The sequence below is a fragment of the Homarus americanus genome, unplaced genomic scaffold (assembly GCF_018991925.1).
Source record: "Homarus americanus isolate GMGI-L3 unplaced genomic scaffold, GMGI_Hamer_2.0 scaffold48406, whole genome shotgun sequence".
Lineage (NCBI taxonomy): Eukaryota > Metazoa > Arthropoda > Malacostraca > Decapoda > Nephropidae > Homarus > Homarus americanus.
This window is the reverse complement of record NW_024753828.1, coordinates 505,462-525,886: the sequence shown is the minus strand read 5'-3', so window position 1 is coordinate 525,886 and position 20,425 is coordinate 505,462. Positions and strand designations below refer to the sequence as shown.

General features: G+C 35.9%; 1 protein-coding gene across 3 annotated transcripts in view; it reads left to right on the top strand.

Moving 5' to 3' along the window:
• LOC121855594 (membrane-associated protein Hem-like) overlaps positions 1-20,425 on the top strand; it is a 96,370-nt gene that overhangs the window by 5,839 nt on the left and 70,106 nt on the right. For all 3 annotated transcript variants that reach the window (XM_042350641.1, XM_042350642.1, XM_042350640.1), the window contains exons 3-8: positions 3,341-3,490; positions 6,961-7,103; positions 8,507-8,668; positions 9,030-9,242; positions 18,543-18,656; positions 19,170-19,308. In XM_042350641.1, coding sequence (XP_042206575.1) covers positions 3,341-3,490; positions 6,961-7,103; positions 8,507-8,668; positions 9,030-9,242; positions 18,543-18,656; positions 19,170-19,308 — 921 coding nt within the window. The remainder of the gene's footprint in view (positions 1-3,340; positions 3,491-6,960; positions 7,104-8,506; positions 8,669-9,029; positions 9,243-18,542; positions 18,657-19,169; positions 19,309-20,425) is intronic.

The window sequence follows — 20,425 nt, the reverse complement described above, 5'->3', positions numbered from 1 at the left end:
TAACCGAAAACTCTTTAACCGAAACCATTGTTTCAATGGGTTTTGGGTAATTGGTTCCAGCTCTCCGAAAATTGCCTAAAATCAACAAAAAAGGTAGTAAAGTACACTAACTTTGAGGTGTGTATGTAGAAGGCTCCTGGATGATGATGATGATGATGATGGGAATTAGAATGGGGGTGGAGGAGAATAGAAGGCATTGGGGTGGAAGAGAAGTCACCCCATGGCGCCATTTCACCCATAAAATTTTAGTTCTCATGGTGTAATTCAAGATTATTTTCTTTAAATCAACACTGCACTTCATTATATATTGTCAATATGTAAAATAAATTTCAATATGACCAATAATTTGCTTGGAAACACAGAAAAAAAGCATTTACCGGTAGTTGAAGAGAGTCTGAAGCAAGATGTTACCTCCACTGAAAAGACACAGAGACTGATGCCTGTTTGGTGTGTTGACAGGCTGTTTGGCGCGCATAAAACTAGTTTCCTGTACTTCAATTATGCTCAATAATTGTTAAAATGACTAAAAAAATTTAATATTAAACTTTTAAAATTATTGAATAGTATAAACTTCTTGATATTTACTAAAATAGTAAGGAATTTAAGCCCTAGAACCGATTACTGTATTGGCGGACTAATGCTACAGCTGGTGGACCTCCAAATGCAAGCGAAAACATGTTGAGGTCGGCTCGTAAGAAACTCGTTAATCGAGGGATTGCTCGTTAACCGAAGTTAAGAATCTTATGGAAGGTAAATCGTTAACCGAAATCTCGTTAACCGAGGGATCACTGTATTCAAATTAATCATTATCTTATAAGAATTCCAGCAATGTAAATTATATTCGCCCCAGTCATTTCTGTGACATTTTATAAGCAAAAAACATAAACTCAAGCTAAAGGACATAAATAAACAAATAAATACTTCACTAGCCCTTCTGTGCCAACTGTCAAACATGTCACTGTCACCCTCCCTCCCTCAGCCAGGGTTTGGTGGTTATACAGTAGGCTTACAGTTTTTATCTTATATAATATCACAGACTAAAGTTAGGAGAATATAATTTGCATTTCTAGAATCCCTGCAAGACAGCGAATAATTTGCATATAAACAACATATATTTTGCACAAGAGAAATTTTTTTTTGCTCTTTGTATGTCTAATGCGAGCTATAGCATGTTTATATTAAAATTAATCACTATCTTATAAGAATTCCATTAATGTAAATTATATTCTCCCATGTCAGTTCAGTGACATTTTATAAGAGAAAAACTTAGTCACTCTTAAGAACAGATAAATAAATAAGCACTAAACCTTGGCATCAACTGTCAATCATGTCACCTCACCTCCCTCTCCCCCATCTTCCCAGCCAGTAAACAGACCATTTCGCATCCCTTAATTTTAGCTGTGTTGATTTATGAGTGTTTGTTTTAACATAATACTGTACTAAAGAAAACAATGTTTTGTTTATTCTAGGAGATGGGCTGAGGTGCATCTGGGTAGACTCAGTCTTTTTAGTATTTTGTGTTTCTCTAAAGTACCAAACTAAATTATTCCATTGAAACAACACTTCGATTTAGTGGGAATTCGATTTAAAGCGACCTCTCTTGGAACATATCTCGTGTTATATCCACGTTCTACTGTACAGTGTACGTAATTGTAATAAACGAAAATAGATAAACAATAATTCTCATTCTGCACTTAAAATGACAAAATAATTACAGTACCTGTACCTGTACATAAATTGGTGATGTTCACCTGTAGAGAAGAAAAAATAACTGTACAGTAAATGAAATAATAAAATAAATATGCTTAGGAGGCATATTAAGGGTAACTAACAAGTGAAATATTACAGAATCACTTGAAATACCGAGGAACGCACCAAACTCCACTAGGACCAGATGTAAACAAAGGGTATGCCGAACCATGGATACGAGCGCTGGTGGGTACTAGCGGCCGTCCGGCAAACTAAAATTTTGCCGGATGATGGGAGGTGCCGGACAAAAAAGTACCTGATTAGGGAGATTCAACCTGTACAGTCTGCGTGGAAATTAAGGTCGCGATAGGGGGGCCAACGAACAAACTTCTCGCTTAGTTAAGTTCATATGTTGTGAAGGCTGTCCCGGGACGCGAGATGTTAGTACGCTTGGTTGGTTGGCAAGTGGTGACACTTGGCAACTGAGCACATGTCACGGCTTACTCTCAGTGCGCCTCTGGCATTCGTGAGGGGAAGATTAACTCTGCGGGTTTGCGCGCCCCTTGGCCATTTTTTGCCTCTTGAGTGCTCAGTGATTTCTTACCTACTTGCGAAAATAATTGGTTCCGGAGGTCTTTTCACAAGTCCAAATTCAGCTCTAGCACTTGCAAACAATGTATTAAATATGAAAAATACCTTATGTACAGCACACTCACAGCACAGTAATCCATCATACAACTTCAATTTTAGTCTTCCAGCCACAAACACAAAAGTTGAACCATTCAATCTGAAAGCACGAGCCACATTTGTCATCTTATCACCCCTTTCTACTTGCTTTACTATAGCCACTTTCGTTTCCATTATAATCATCGTGTGTCTTTTCTTACTCGCACTCTTATCACTTGCACTATCTTTACTCTTCTCGGACATATTGGGTCAATAATGTTTGTAAAAGCCACAAGAAACTGACACCGCTGTAATGCTGCCAACGAGAGACAAGAACAACTAAAATGGCTGTTGGTTGGGTGGGAATATTGGGAGCAGCTCACTAACTCCATCTATTGAGAATCGGTAGAACGAACAACTCTTGCGCTTTCGCACCAAATGGAAATTTGGACATACAGACATGTTTGTTCGTATGTATGAAAGTTCTTAAGTTTAAAGATCGTAAGTTGAAGAGATACTGTACTTTAGTTTCGTTTTCCCATGTTGTTTACAAGTTCACACTCCCAGTATACAGAATCAGAAAATGTAATCAATAATCACGTGAGTGCTGGGTATCACCTGAGATGTGATGTCTTGAGAAACTACACTCTGCAGTTTAATGTTGTCCTCAAACCTGTTAATACCCCCCCCCCCCACACACACACACACACACACGTACGCATGCACGCCCTTTTTTTTTACCGGTCTGCAAAAATATTGGAAGTACAGTATACACTCCAGTCTACAGTGAAATAAATGTTGGGAACCCCTTGTTGTAACAGATGGGATCTACTGTGGCATTCCCCATCCACAACACGGCCCTAAAATATCCAGCTAGTTTATTTTTGTTACTTCTCACAGTAATTATTATGCACATGCACTGTGCAGTAAAGCTTTTAAATAAAAACTTATTTTGCATATATATTAATAGCGATTTCTTCCACAGTTACAAGCCTTGACCAATGTGCGGACAGACATCATGAAGTCCCTCTCCCTCTACTACTACACATTTGTTGACCTCCTTGATTTGAAAGATCATGTTTCTGAACTCCTTACAGTTATGGATGCCTTGGGGATGTCAGAGTCACTTGACATTGTAAGTAAATATTTCCTGGCACTTTTTCATCCCTGTTTTTGCTATATCCAAGTAAGTTTAGATGTCTGACTTGTATATTATATTTTGCATATACAGTGGTCCCTCGGTTAACGAACTCAATTCATTCCAGAGGGTTGTTCGTTAACCGAAACCATTGTTTCAATGGGATTTTGGGTAATTGGTTCCAGCTCACCGAAAATTACATACAAAGTAAAAAAAAAATGCATTAAAGTACACTTACTTTGAGGTGTGTATGTAGAAGGCTCCTGGTTGATGTTGCTGATGTGAATTTGAAGTGGGAGGTGGAGGAGGAGAAGGGAGAAGAGAAGGAAGTGGGGATGGAAGAGAAATCACTCCATGATTGATGCCGTCATTTCACTAATACAATTTTAAGTTCACTAGGTGTAATTCAAGAATATTTTCTTTAAATCAACACTGCACTGCATTACACTATATATTGTCAATATGTTAAATAAATTTCAGAATGACCAATAATTGTACTGTAAAAACGTAAAAATAGTTTATGTTCAAGAGAGCCACAAGCAAGATGTTACCTCCACTGAACAGACACAAACTGACGCCTTGGTGGGTGAGTGAAGTGGCTGATGGGTGCACCAAAAACTAGTTCCCTGTACTGCAATTATGTTAAATAAGTGTTAAAATGACTTAATAATTTTAATATAAAACTTGGAAAAATATTTAATAGTACAACCTTCTTGATATTTACTCAAATGGGAACGAATTTAAGCCCTAGAACCGATTACTATATTGGTGGACTAATCTACCAGCTGGTGAGCAAGCGAAATCATGTGGCCATGTTTTCGTAAGAATTTCGTTAACCAAATTTTTGTTCGTTAACCGAATTGAATATTCTTATGGAAGGTAATTTGTTAACCGAAATTCTGTTAACCGAGGGATCACTGTATATATACCTGCACGTACATATACACTTTTACTCTTAAATCACTACTGTAATGTGATACAGGTGATTAATTTTTATCTCTTGCGCAAAATATATGACGTTTATATTCAAAATATTCGCTGTCTTGCAAGGATTCCAGCAATGCAAATTATGTTCTCCTAACTTTAGTCTGTGATGTAATATAAGATAAAAACTTAAAGTCTACTGAAAACCACCAAACCTTTGCTGGGAGGGTAGGGGGTAGGGAGGGAGGGAATGAGCATGAGGGGGATGGGGGGGGGAGCAGGAGGTGAGGTGATACGGTTTGACAGTTGGCGCCGAGAGGTCTAGTGAAGTATTTATTTGTTTATTTATGTCCTTGAGATTGAGTTTTTGTTTTTTGCTTATACAATTTCACAGAAGTGACCGGGGAGAATATAATTTACATTGCTGGAATTCTTATACGATAGTGACCAATGTGAATACTGTATAAACAAGCTGTAATTTACACTAGACATAACAGTTTTAGTACCGTTAGTACATGTACACAACAGGTTTGCTTTAGGTCATTTATTTCTTTTACTTATCTGTTAGTATGGTGTGTGCATGTAAATGAATGAAAATAAATGAAGAAATTTATGTAAATCTACCTAAAAATACAGTTGAAAAGCTTTACATTATAAAATGTACTAATGTACTAAAAAATTTATTTGTTGTGCAAAATATATGACATTTATATTAAAATTATTCGCTGTCTTGCAAGCATTCCAGCAATGCAAATTATAGTCTCCTAACTTTAGTCTGTGATATAAGATAAAAACTTAAAGCCTCCTGAAAACCACCAAACCCTTGTGTGGAGGGTGGGGGGTAGGGAGGGAGGGGTGACAGTGACATGTTTGACAGTTAGCCGCTGAAGGTCTAGTGAAGTATTTATTTGTTTATTTATTTCCTTTAGATTGAGATTTTGTTTTTTATTATAAAATTTCATAGAAGTGACCGGGGAGAATATAATTTACATTGCTGGAATTCTTATACAATAGTGATTAATTTGAATGTAAACAGGCAATAGTTTGCACTAGACTAAAATTTTAGTATTCATTTTGTACATTACATTATTTTGATTACATGTACAGTACAGCATTGCCCTTAGGACAATGTGTGCATGTAAATGAGTTTCAATAAATGAATAAAGTTACATATATCGAGCCAAAAATAATAGTTGAAAACTATATGTAGACAGAGCTTGGATGGCTAAATTTTAGAATGACCAATAATTTTTACATAAAAAATGCACAATTATTAAAGAGCACAATTTTCTTGATGTTTACTCCACTGGAAACGAATGTAAACATAGAACAGAATACTGAATTGACAGGCTAGCCCATCAGCTGATGCTCACAACAAAACGTGATGTTCGTATACAGTGGTCCCTCGGTTAACGATCGCCTCGGTTAACGAGTTACCTTCCATAAGATTCATAATTTCGGTTAACGAGCAATCCCTCGATTAACGAGTTTCTTACGAGCCAACCTGAACATGATTTCGCTTGCATTTGGCGGTCCACCAGCTGTAGTATTAGTCCGCCAATACAGTAATCGGTTCTAGGGCTTAAATTCCTTACCATTTTAGCAAATATCAAGAAGTTTATACTATTCAATAATTTTAAAAGTTTAATATTAAATTTTTTACTCTTTTTAACAATTATTGAACATAATTGAAGGTAATGAAACTAGTTTTATGCATGCCATCCAGCCTCTCAACACACCATACAGGCGTCAGTCTTTGTATCTTTTCAGTGGAGGTAACATCTTGCTTGAGACTCTCTTCAACTAAATGCCTTTTTTCTGTTTTTGCAAGCAAATTTTTGGTCATTTTGAAATTTATTTTACTTATTGACAATATATAATGCAGTGCAGTGTTGATTTAAAGAAAATAATCTTGAATTGCATCAAGAGAACTAAAATCTCATGGGTGAAATGGCACCATGGGGTGACTTCTCTTCCACCCCAATGCCTTCTCTTCTCCCTTCTCCACCCCCATTTTAATTCCCATCATCATCATCCAGGAGCCTTCTACATACACACCACAAAGTAAGTGTACTTTTCTACCTTTTTTGTTGAATTTAGGCAATTTTTGATGAGCTGGAACTAATTACCCAAAAACCCATTGAAACAATGGTTTCGGTTAAAGAGTTTTTCGGTTAACGAGCAACCTTCTAGAACTGATTGTGCTCGTTTACCGAGGGACCACTGTGTGTGTGTGTGTGTGTGTGTGCGTGCGTGCTTGCGTGCGTGTGCGTGCGTGTGCTTAGAGAGTGGGGTGACTACACTGCCTGATCCAGCAAATATTCCCTTCTTGCTAGGCTTGAAATTTCCAGAGTTGAATGTGGAAACCCATAGATAATTAAAACAGGATACTGTACTGTAGTTGGTAAAATGGTGTATAATACCGTTCAATATTTAAAATGTGGGGACTTAAAAAGGCAGATGGTGAGGGATTACTGTTCTGTTATTTGAAATGTACAACAGTTATCAGTCTTCTTATTTATCTTCTTATGGATATCTTTCAGAATGTGAACTTTGAACTAGCTAAGAGCTACTTGGACCTTGTAACGAACTATGTAACTTTGATGATCCTTTTGTCACGAGTGGAGGATCGCAAGGCTGTGCTAGGACTCTTTAATGCTGCTCACGAAATGGTCAATAATCAGGGGTGAGTCTGGTGTTTGTAAGTTGTTTACAGATGTTTTTAAATAAAATGGTAACAGTGAGTCATTAATCATATGGTAATAATGTGACCTGAAGGGGAGAGTCGGGTTTTTGGTGTAGGTGCTTTTAATTTTGGTTGATTGTTATTATCTTCCTGTCATTAATCAAGGATCATATTTACATCAATTCTAGCCCCATAACCCCCCTTCTACCCTTTCAAAATTTTCAACCCTTAACACATTTTATCGCATTTGTCTAAATTTTCAAGGTGTAATTTCTCCATAACTTCTTTCTATTTTGCCTTGAAATTGATCGTACTAAGAGATCTAGTATTTTCATTGAATATTCCAGAGTGATATGATTGTTTTTTTCTTTGGTTTTAAGGATAAAAATAATTTAAACATTGGTTGAAATTTTCATAAAAATATCTAGAATAAATATTCAAACAAAAATAAATCTTACAAGATAGAAAAAATGGGACTCTGGAGTTATGTTGAGGAAAGGTTCTTCCTGTGCTGAGTGTTTGTTTCATTGAAATCAGTAAAAAAAACTGGATGAAAAATTCCAATCTGAGTGTTGGAAAGTTCATTTTGAAATAGGCCGATAAAGTTTCTCAACCTGTCTCCCCTGTGTAAGTGCTCATTCTGAGCCGATTTTACGTGTAATATCTTGTTGTTTTTGTGTGTGTATTATTACATCTCTAACTGAACTCCAGGTGGAAGGCTGGGGCTGGGCTGCATCAGGTGCCCTCTGAGACGGCTGTTACCGTCACTATTTTAGCGAATATTTTCTTCTTTCGTCCTCTTGGATTTAGCAGTGCTCTTGGCTCGTGCTTCCTTTAGTTGTCTTTTATGTTTTGAATCACGTGCCATCCTGATATTTGAGGAGAGAAGATGTGCAGTGCAGCAGAGTACGAACCTCTCCTTGACAAGGTCCGAGACATACTGATGATACTGTTCTTACCACCTCCCTATACTTGCCAAAGAGGAAGAGAGTTGTATGAAATGAATTTTTAAAGTCTTTTTTTGTGCTATTTATTCTAAATTTTGTGGGAAAATATTTTACCACGATCATTCATATATCTACCCAAGGAAGGTTGGGGGAGGGGGAAGCCATACATAATTGCATGAATATAATGAATATTGCCATAAAACTCCTTCCAGATACAGCTATAGGCAACACCTTTGCTCGGAAATTTTTTCATATTTTATGATTATTTTTCATTTCTTATCGATAAAAGCCGGACTCTCCTCTGAAGTTTATCTGTAGGGATCACTTTTCTGTTGAAGATAAAGATAATATGTGGATTGGTTCATAGATGTCTCATTACTTTTTTAAAGGATAATGCAAACATCAGTCTGAATATTTACTTATGACTCAGTTATTATATAATGGATATCCTTTCAGAGATCCAAGTTTTCCACGTCTTGGTCAAATGATAACGGAATATGAAAGTCCGTTGAAGAAATTGAGTGAAGAGTTTGTTCCCCATGCCAAGCTTCTATCTGTTGCTCTCAGCTCGCTTTGGATTCTCTACCCACGGAGAAATCTACGAGCAGAACAGTGGAGGTAAGAGGATGTGAATTATATGTCATTTATAGTAGACATAATTAACTTTTAAGTCTTGCTTAATGAGTTCGTTAGGATCAACCTGTGTATTTCAGTAAAAAAATTAAAAGGAAAAATGAGATATAACTTGATATGCAAAACTCAATTCTTACCCTGCTGATTCCTATCACTATCTAATAGGATCATTTTCAAACCATTTACTTTTACTCAACCCTTTCATACTATATTTTTTTCTCCATGTAACACCACTAACCAATTTTTCCAAATTTTAAACATCAAACATTCCATTTGGATCAGTTAAGAAAAAGTTTTTTTGTTCATGATATATTAACTTACTTTTCCATCTTGTTTTTCCTCTCAGGGCAGCACAGATGTTAAGTTTGGTAAGCACACCTAGTCAGCTCCTTAACCCTGCACAAACTGATGTGATGCCCTGTGAATATCTCTCTCTTGATGCTATGGAGCGATGGATCATCTTGGGCTACATGCTAATACCTCAGACACTCCAGAAACCTCAGGCCCTCGAGTGCTGGACACAAGCATTGCAAACTGGTTGGGCCATTACTTTGTTCAGGTAAAATATATTTCATTTTGTCTTTTGTTGGAACAATTGGTGTAGGGCACTTCCGGGGATGAGAGATTTCCAGGTAACAAGATGATTCTCTCAAAGTCAGAAAAAATCCCTCATACCCGGAATTTTCCAGGTAACAGAAAAATTTTCTCGGAAGTTCCAGAAATTGCCTATTACCTCATCTCTCGAACCCAGAAAAATATCCCCCATCCCCAGAATTTTCCGGAAAATGTGCCCTCAGAAAATCGTTCCGAAAGCCGGAAAATTTCGGCATTGGGTACTATTTTCCGAGAAATTTTCAATTCCGGCTCGGAGAGTTCTGGGTTTTAGGGATTCCGGCTAACAGAGAAATTACAGTAAAGCCTCGAATAACGATGGTAATGTGTCCTCCAATATTGCAGTGTATGGTGAATCATCGTTTCGCAAATCATTAATTACTGTACCATTAAAATAAAACAATAATAATGAGATGCGTTCCCAAGTGTGACCTTTTCATATCTTTTGTGTGGCTTTTTATCCTCTTTTCCCCCAAAAGCAATACAATTAATGAAAATTGCAAACTATAGTCTTTAAATAATGTTTCTGAATGCACCTTATACAATATAAATGGTCACACAAGAGGAGATGGGACGCCATTGTTTTCGTTAGTGTTTACAGCCGGGAGTCCGAAACGATAGTTCTACACGAGAAAATTAAGAAAATAAGACCCTGATTGTAGCTGTAGTAAAATTAATGTAAAAAAAAATAATATTTATGTTTTAAGTAATGTCATTTAATGTTAATAAATGGAACAATAGAAGTAGCTAACCACAATTGGCAAAGAAAAAAAGAAGCGAGATGGATTGGGAACGCTTACATATACGTGCGCATTTAAGGATACCGTGTCATTTATCTTTTTAAGAATATGTACAAAAGATTCATTATTGTTTATTACTAAATATGTATTTGATTGAATTAATTTTTATATATGCGAAATGAACAATACAATTCATTAATAATACGTAGAACATTAAAAACACAAGAGGATAAGAGATGGCATTGTTGTCAGTGTTTACACCCATAATGTCAGTTGTCCACTTGAAACTGAAGAAAATAAGACCCTGGTAGTTGTTGTAGTAAAATTAATGTAAAAAATATGTAAGTTTTAATTACAGTGGTCCGTCGGTTAACGAACACAATTCGTTCTAGAAGGTCATTTGTAAACCGAATCCATTGTTTCAATGGGATATTGGGTAATTGATTCCAGCTCACCGAAAAGTACATACAAAGTAAAAAAAAAATGCAGTAAAGTACACTTACTTTGAGGTGTGTATGTAGAAGGTTCCTGGTTGATGATGATGATGGGAATTAGAAGTGTGGGTGAAGGAGAAGGGAGAAGAGAAGGAAGTGGAGATGGAGGAGAAATCACCTTTCAGGGGACCCATGCTTGATGCAGTAATTTCACCAATAAAATTTTAAGTTCACTAGGTGAAATTCAAGATTATTTTCTTTAAATCAACACTGCACTGCACTATACAGTATATTATGAATATGTTAACTAAAGTTCAGAATGACCAATAATTTCAATGATAAAAGCAAAAAATATTCGACACCAACAAAATAGATGCTCTCTCCACTGTTTTCAAAGCCCAAGTGACGCTTTGTGACCGACTCACGCATCTGATGGGCGCACAACAAACTAGTTCCCTGTACTGCATATATTATCAATATGTTAAATAAATGTCAAAATGACTAATAATTTTAATATAAAACATGCAAAAATATTAAAGAGCACAACTTTCTTGATATTTACTCCATTGGAAACGAATGTAAACATAGAACAGATTACTGAATTGGCAGACTATCCCATCAGCTGATGCTTACAACAAAACAAGATTTTAGTAAGGATTTCGTTAATCGAATTGCAGATTCTTATGGAAGGTAATTCGTTAACCGAACCGTTCGTTAACCGAGGGACCACTGTAATGTTATTTAATGTACAGTAGAAGTAACCACTGATATTAAAGAAAAATAAGTGAGTGATAGTTAAACGCCAATGTATACGTGCACACTCAAGGAAACATAAGCCATTTATCTTAAGAATATGTACAAAAGAATCATTATTGTTTATTACTGAATATGTATTTGATTGAATTAATGTTTATATATTTGAAATGAACAATGCAATACGTAGAATACTAAAACACACGAGGAGACAAGACGCATTGTTTTCGTGAGTGACGATGGTTCTACATAAGAAACTGAAGAAAATAAGACCCTGGTTGTAGCTGTAGTGAACTTAATGTAAAAAAATTAAATTGAATACCTGTATGTATGTTTTAAGTAATGTTATTTAATGTTAATAAATGGAACACTAGAAGTAGCTAACCACTAATGGTAAAGAAATAAAGCGAGACAATTGGGAACGCCAACGTATGTACAGTAAGTGTGTACATGTGAAAACATATCGTCCTTTTCTCTACATATGAATATGAAAGCAGCACTTATTTACTGTTCATATATGTTTTAAATAATATTTACGAATGTAAAACAAAAATTCTACTCACCAATAGCGGTAAAGTCTAAAACATAAGGACAGCCAATGATGATGTGCGAGCTTTTACTCAGATGACGAAGTCATCAGGTTCAACTCTGGCTTAAGTTGTAGCTTTCCATAAATCTGTTGCTGAAACTGTTACTGAGCCTGAAGTTGATGGTGACTGAAGTTGGTGGTTTAGGTCTTCGAATAATAAAGCTGTCGAAAGAACTTTGCACAGCTGCTTTCTTTTTCATTATACATCTTTATGGAGAGGTCATTTGCGTTTATTTAAATTTTAATGCGTTTTTCTGTTAATGGATCCACTTCAGAAAATATTTTAATTGCTTGCCCCATATAATATCCACAGACCTCTCACCTTTTTCATATCGTTTTAACACATCTAGTTTCTCGGTTAAGATTATACACTTTCTATTCGCTTTTGAACCAACACTACCATCACTTGCCTTCTTGCTCATGTTGAATAGGGATGCTAAAATGCTGTGAGAAACCTGAGAAAGTTTTTCTTCTTTTCCTGTTCAGATGCGTGAAAACTAAGGGCCCGCCAGCTGCGATTGTTTATACAGTGACCCCTCCGTTAACGAACTCAATCCGTTCCAGAAGGTCGTTCGTTAACCGAAACCATTGTTTCAATGGGTTTTTGGGTAATTGGTTCCAGCTCACCGAAAATTTCCTAAATTCAACAAAAATGGTAGAAAAGTTCACTTACTTTGAGGTGTGTATGTAGAAGGCTCCTGGATGATGATGATGATGGCATTTAGAATGGGGGTGGAGGAGTAGGAAGAAGAGAAGGCACCCCATGGTGCCATTTCACCCATAAAATTTTAGCTCTCTGGTGTAATTCAAGATTATTTTCTTTAAATCAACACTGCACTGCATTATATATTGTCAATATGTAAAATATATTTCAAAATGACCAATAATTTGCTTGGAAACACAGAAAAAAAGCGTTTAGTTGAAGAGAGTCTCAAGCAAGATGTTACCTCCAGTGAAAACAGAGAGAGACTAACTCCTGTTTGCTGTGTTAAGAGGCTGGATGCTGCGCATTAAACTAGTCACTTTACCTTCAATTATGTTCAATAATTGTTAAAATGACTAAAAAATTGAATATTAAACTTTTAAAATTATTGAATAGTATAAACTTCTTGATATTTACTAAAATAGTAAGGAATTTAAGCCCTAGAACTGATTAATGTATTGGCGGACTGATACTAAAGCTGGTTGCCCGGTCAGTGCAAGCGAAAACATGTTGAGGTCGGTTCGTAAGAACTTCGTTAACCGAATTTTTTTTTCGTTAACCGAATTGAAGATCCTTATGGAAGGCAGTTCGTTAATCGAAATTACGTTAACCGAGGTGTTCGTTAAACGAGGGGTCACTGTACTAGGGATGCTGGAGTCACCACTGACAAGCCCGGCAGCCTACGTGTGCAAGACGTGTTTCTTTTTATATAATATCGGGATTTAGTTATTATTCATATGAAAATGTAATATATTTTTTTAATTTCATTGTAAATACGAAGAAAGTAATAGCGTAAATTGAATTGGGTCCTTAATTAACCAGGGTCTTAGATATGAATCTTCGTTAGTTGAACCGTCGTTATTGGAGGCGTTACTGTACTACAGTAGAACGTCGATTTAAAGCGATTCAATTTAAGATTATTGATTTAAAGCGACACCCCACAATTAAGGACAATGTCTTAATTTAAAGCGAATCTTTCTATTTTGCTTGAGTCAATCTGGTGCATCATATTAAAAATTCGCGCCTAATTTTTTTCTGGGCACACTACTGTCCTAAGGGCAAAGCTGTACTGTACATGTACTCAAAATGCAGTAATGTACTAAATGATTACCAAAATTTTTGTCTAGTGCAAACTATAGCATGATTATATTCAAATTAATCACTATCTTATAAGAATTCTAGCAATGTAAATTATATTCTCCCTGGTCACTTCTGTGACATTTTATAAACACAAAACAAAAACTCAATCTAAAGGACAAATAAAGACTTCACTAGACCTTCGGCACTAACCGTCAATGTGTCACTCACTTACTCCCCCTTCTTCTTCCCAGCCAGGGTTGGGTGGAAAGAACAGATTTGCAACAGCCAATCAGTTGTAACTCTTGAGGAGGGGGCGGGCATCTTTTCTCAGCTGAGAAAAAACGCAGTACAGTAGTACCCGATTTACGCGGTCAATTGAACCCACAGGGTACCGCGGAAAGTGAAAAACCGCGTAAAGTGAACAACAGAACATATGGGATTAATTCCAATAGAGACTGGCCCTACCCCCAAACTCCACTTTTTCCGACACAATACCTATGTTGTAGTAAAAATAACATCTAAATTTTATGATGGTATGCTCACACAATAAATATTTAAGAGAAATACAGTCGCCAGGTTAATGTCCATTCAAATAATGGACTCAAATCCCCCTCCCCCCCTCTTCCCAGCTCACTAGCTCCTACCTCTCTGAGAAATGTGTGGGTGAAAATACAGTTGTACCCCACTTAACGCGGTCAATAGAACCCAGAGGGTCCCGTGTTAAGTGAAATCCGCGTTAAGTGAACAACAGAACATATGGGATTAATTCCAATAGAAACCGGCCCGACCCCCCAAACTCCACTTTTTAAAGGCACATACCTATGTTGTAGTAAAAATAACATCTTAATTTTATGATGGTACATGCACACAATTAATACTTAAGAGAAATAGAGAAATACAGTCGCCAAGTTAATGTCCATTCAAATAATGGACTCAACTCCCTCCCCCTCTCACACTACACTGCCGGCTCTTCCCTCTCTGAGAAATTTTTGGGGGAAAACCACTAAATTTTAATAAATAATACCTCAAACTAAAGTTAGGATAATACAATTGACATTGCTGGATTCCTTGTAAGACCAGCAATATTTTGAATATAAATGTCATATATTTTGCACAAAAGATAACATACTTACTCATTAAAAATTTTATCTAAAATTTTTATGTCTAATGCAAAATATATGATGTTTATATTCAAAATGATCACCAAATTATAAGAATTCCAGCAATGTAAATTATATTCTGACCGGGTAATTTGTATGTATTTTATGAGCTAAAACAAATATCTTCAGTTAATAAAAAAAATAATAATCTTCAGGACACTATCTGTCAATCAAAGTACCCCACCTTGCCTCCCCCCTCTTCCAACCGCGTGGTCAGTCCCAACCCTCCCCCCCACCCCCCACCAATCGTCCCTTCAAGAGATGTGGGGTGAAAAAAATAAATTTTAAAATTTTGTATTAAATAATACCTCAGATTAAAGTTAGGATAATATAATTGACATTGCTGGATTCCTTGTAAGACCAGGAATATTTTGAATATAAATGTCATATATTTTGCACAAAAGATAACATACTTACTCTGGAGAAAATTTTTATCTAAAATTTGTATGTCTAATGCAAAATATATGATGCTTTATATTCAAAATGATCATCAAATTGGTAAGAATTCCAGCAATGTAAATTATATTCAGACCGGGTAATTTGTATGAATTTTATGAGCTAAAACAAATATCTTCAGTTAATAAAAAAAAATAGCCACAGGGTAACAGATGGTCGGTCGGTCCCTCCCTCCCCCCCACCCCCCACCAACCGTCCCACCAGATGTGTGGGAACACCAGAATATTTACCTTTTTTGTAATAAATAATACCTCAAACTAAGTTAGGATAATATAATTGACATTGCTGGATTCCTTGTAAGACCAGGAATATTTTGAATATAAATGTCATATATTTTGCACAAAAGATAACATAGTTACTCTGAGAAAAATTTTTATCTAAAATTTGTATGTCTAATGCAAAATATATGATGTTTATATTCAAAATGATCACCAAATTATAAGAATTCCACCAATGTAAATTATATTCTGACCGGGCAATTTGTATGAATTTTATGAGCTAAAACAGGCAGTCAGGCAGGGGGGCGGGTGGGGCAAATCTAAAAATAGGGTGGGGCAAATCTAAAAATAGCGTCTGGAGCCGGACACTCACCGCGTATATGTGGAAAAAATCCGTGTTAAGTGAAAGTTCAGCTCTGGCGAGGCACCGCGTATATGATAAAACGCGTTAAGTGAAACCGCGTTAGGCGGGGTAATACTGTACTAGATTTTAACGTTTAATAATAAATAATACCTCAGACTAAAATTAGGATAATATAATTGACATTTCTGGATTCCTTGCAGGTCAGGGAATATTTTTAATGTAAACTTCATATATTTTGCACAAAAGATAAAATATTTGCTCTGTGTAAACCAAATTATTACATTAGATCTAAAATTTGTATGTCAAATGCAAAATCCATGATGTTTATATTCAAAATGATCATCATATTGTAAGAATTCCAGCAATGTAAATTATATTCTGGTCGAGTAATTTGTATGAATTTTATGAGCTAAAACAAATATCTTCAGTTAATAAAAAAAAAATAATCTTCACACTATCTGTCAATCAAAGTACCCCACCTTGCATCCCCCCTCCTCACACTCACGCCAGCTGGGTCGGTCGGTCCCAGCCCTCCCCCCCCACCCCCCACCTTCCCTCCGTACCAGGGAAATGATTGGGTGAAAATACTAGATTTTAACTTTTAGTAATAAATAATACCTCAGGCTAAAGTTAGGATAATATAATTGACATTTCTGGATTCCTTGCAGGTCAGGGAATATTTTGAATGTAAACTTCATATATTTTGCACAAAAGATAAAATATTTGCTCTGTGTAAACCAAATTATTACATTAGATCTAAAATTTGTATGTCAAATGCAAAATCCATGATCTTTATATTCAAAATGATCATTATATTGTAAGAATTCCAGCAATGTAAATTATATTCTGGCTGGGTATTTTGTATGAATTTTATGAGCTAAAACATATATCTTCAGTAAATATACAAAGAAATATTCTTCAAGGACACTATCTGTCAATCAAAATACTCCGCCCTAGCTGGGTCAGTCCCTCCCTCCCTTCCTCCCCACTCCCCACCTTCCCTCCCTACCAGAGAAGCGAAAAAAAAAAAATAGTATATTTACATTTTTAGTAATAAATAATAATTCAGACTAAAGTTAGGATAATATAATTGACATTTCTGGATTCCTTGCAGGTCAGGGAATATTTTGAATGTAAACTTCATATATTCTGCACAAACGATAAAATATTTGCTTTGTGTAAACCAAATTATTACATTAGATCTAAAATTTGTATGTCTAATGCAAAATCCATGATGTTTATATTCAAAATGATCATCATATTGTAAGAATTCCAGCAATGTAATTTATATTCTGGCCGGGTAATTTGTATGAATTTTACGAGTAGATGCACCGCGGAAAGTGAAAGTCCAGTTCTGGCAAGGTACCGCGTAAATGAGAAATCACGGAAAGTGAAACCGTGTAAAGCAGGGTAATACTGTATAGTACTTTATCTAAACCTGACTTAACCAACCAAAGAGATAGTTCAACCTAACCTTAAATAACTTCCTAGCCAGAGGGCTCCACCTCCCAGACCCCCCCCACCATATTCAACAGATAGTACTTATTATGATATCTGGTACCAATGAAAGCAATTTTGTTGAAGCATCATGGTGTAATTTACTTTTTTTTGTGGATATGAGAGTACGCTCGGACCGAATGAGTCATTTGTAAATAAAGAGACGACACGCGGTGACCCATCAGATTTTTCGGAGTTGCATTTATGGTAAATAATTAATTTCTTCATGTACAGTCTTGTTCAAGATTTTTCGAACGCTGCTGGGGATAGCTGGCAACTCAAGGCTGTTTGTTGACTATAGTACTTCGTAAAAATTATGAATAAATGTAAAAGTGATCTGTGATTGGTTACTTAGTTCCCCGTTGCTTAATTTAATGGTTGGGCTTTGTTGTTTCGTATTATATTATACTACGTACAAAACTGGGTGACCTGATATTGCATTAGAAGGTCGATAATATGGGACCCCACACTACCTCCACCTGACATTGCATCAGGTCAGGTCAGTTACATGTGACCCACTAATCCCCCACTGCTCCGTGGGAGTGAAAAATATCAGTCTCCGCTGTAACACACAGCTTCATTCATGCCCGTATCTTATAGATTTTTTATTTGTTAAACTGGTTTTACAGATTCTGAATATTTGGACTCTTGGAAAACTTTTCCTAGTGTCTGTGTGTAAGATGCATAGTTTAGACTCTTGGAAACTTTTCCCAGCAACTGGAAAAAATCCTGGGGATAAGGGATTTTTCCAAGTTTGAGAAATTCGTCTGGTTTTCCCGGAAATCTCTCATCCCCAGAAGTGCTCTCCACCAAATACTCTGGCTAATGGGGATATCACTTATTAAAGTTTGCTGCTTTTATTCTTGAGTTCCAAAAAGTGGTTTAGGTATTGCACAGAAGAAATATTTATGTGACAAATTAATTGCTTAGATGTAAGAAGGAATGACTTCCCTGGGAGATACAATAACCTAAATATGCACTGGAAAGAGTGACTCAAAAGAGAAGAATACAGAAATATTAAGTAGAATTAAAAACCTGCTGTACACTGGTAAAACAGTTGAAAATTGTGAAACAAATCTTAAAATTACCTTGTACTGAGGTAAATAGGATTGAACATTAGAGAGGAAATTATAAGGAAGAACTTCATATGGTTGTTTTTGTGATGGAACTAAAATATTTAGCTAATGCTTGGTAAGAGATGTTATTTGATGACATGTCAGTATTATTCATAATGTTTTTATTTTGTCTTACAGAGATGAAGTGCTGCATCCACATTCATATGTCCAATCCTTCTTAGAAACTAAAAAAGAGCTGAGTAAACGTATATCGGATGTCAAGGAGAGCTATTCTCAAGCTGTTACTCATGCGTATGTTGGGTGATGTTTTGTTATTTTTCTGATGTGTAAAATTTGCTTATAAGGTTGACTATTGTAACATCTAAAAGGATTTTATTTTTTCTCTGTTGCATATGCCTTTATTCCTGGCAGAATTTCCTCCGTATGTCATATTTCAGAACCAATTTGCAGATTCCTCGATGGAGGACTTAGGTGCTGCATATTCTTTGCATCTGTTCTTCAGTCATATCATTTAGTTCTCACTTGTTATCAGAGCTGATTTTAGCATTTCAATACAGTACATACAATACATTAAAACCCCTTTAATATCATCTTAACTTGGAAGTGGTCTTGATATTGTAAGTGAAAAGTCTAGTTTAAAGAAACATTCCTTGGAATTAAGCTATTTAGCCATGAAAATATACCATGCTGTAGAGTCTGATGCTGTATGACATGGTGGTCACTTTTGGTCAGGTTAGGTTGGAACATACAGTGCACTGTACTTATTAGTCATGGTCAGCTCACTGTCCTCCATTATTGCCACAGGCCACTCATGCATCGTGAGCGACGTAAATATCTCCGGACAGCCATGAAAGAACTGGCCCTAATCTTGACTGATCAACCAGGATTATTGGGCCCCAAAGCCCTTTTTGTATTCATGGGCCTCAGCTTTTCAAGAGATGAGGTAAGTGTTTTTTGTTTTTGTTTTGTTCTAATTCTTTTATTTAATACCAGCACAGTTCTTAAAGAGTTATTTCAAAATTAGTATGATAAGTTGTCTGTATGTAGGTTACTGTTCATCATCATGTGTTGACAGTGATATTCACATTAATCCATTTTTACTCTCCCCAAAAAGTATCAGCCCCTTTTCTCATCAACACCTGAATTGAATTGAATTGAATTTAAACATTTTATTTAGCCAGAAAAATACAGATACAGAGTGGATAATAATGACAATATTAACATGACTGAGCCAGTTGAGAACCTGAGCTCTCTTTTAGGCACCTGATATATACTATACATTTATCTCAAGGAAGTATTATGTAACATTTAGTATCATCTGGAATAGTACAATAGCATGGTGGTAATAAGAACATCTCATAATGTTACCACGGTTATCACTTCAATATTTATTAATTTTATTTATTTATTATTATTTTTTTAGTTGCTTCAGTTTTTATTTTATTTATATGTACATAAATTACAGTGGAATTGAAAAACATAAGTATAATGGGGGTGCAGTACAACATGGGTTGTACAGTAATAAGGTTGAACAAGAGGACAGAGCTGTCAGGATTATGTCTAGTTGGCAATTATGTTTATTGCAGTGGTAATTACTTATCTATTTACATGATAATTTCCGATAAAACGGTTTTGATGGTACAATAAAAGCAGGTACTGTAAATATAGTAGGTGTTACAAGAAATATTAATACTTAGACTATAGATATTTTTTAAGAGATGATTTAAAGGAAGGGAGCGTAGTCTTTGCTCGGATGGGTGGGGCCAAGTTGTTCCACACCTTCACACGGTGATATTTTATGGAGGTCTGGGACTGAGAGGAGCGCATGGGGGGGTGGTCTTAGTAGCTCTGGGTGCCTTAAGTTGTATCTCTGATTATTCCGGAACTGGAAATAATTATTGTCAAGCAAGTGATTGATAGATTTGTAAACAAAGAGGGCACAGCAGTAAGTGTTAATATTCTCGAATTTTTTAAATTTCAAAGCTGGAGTGCACATGTACTAATTTGATTACGGTACTAAAATTGTTATGTCTTGTGCGAATTATAGGTTGTTTATATTT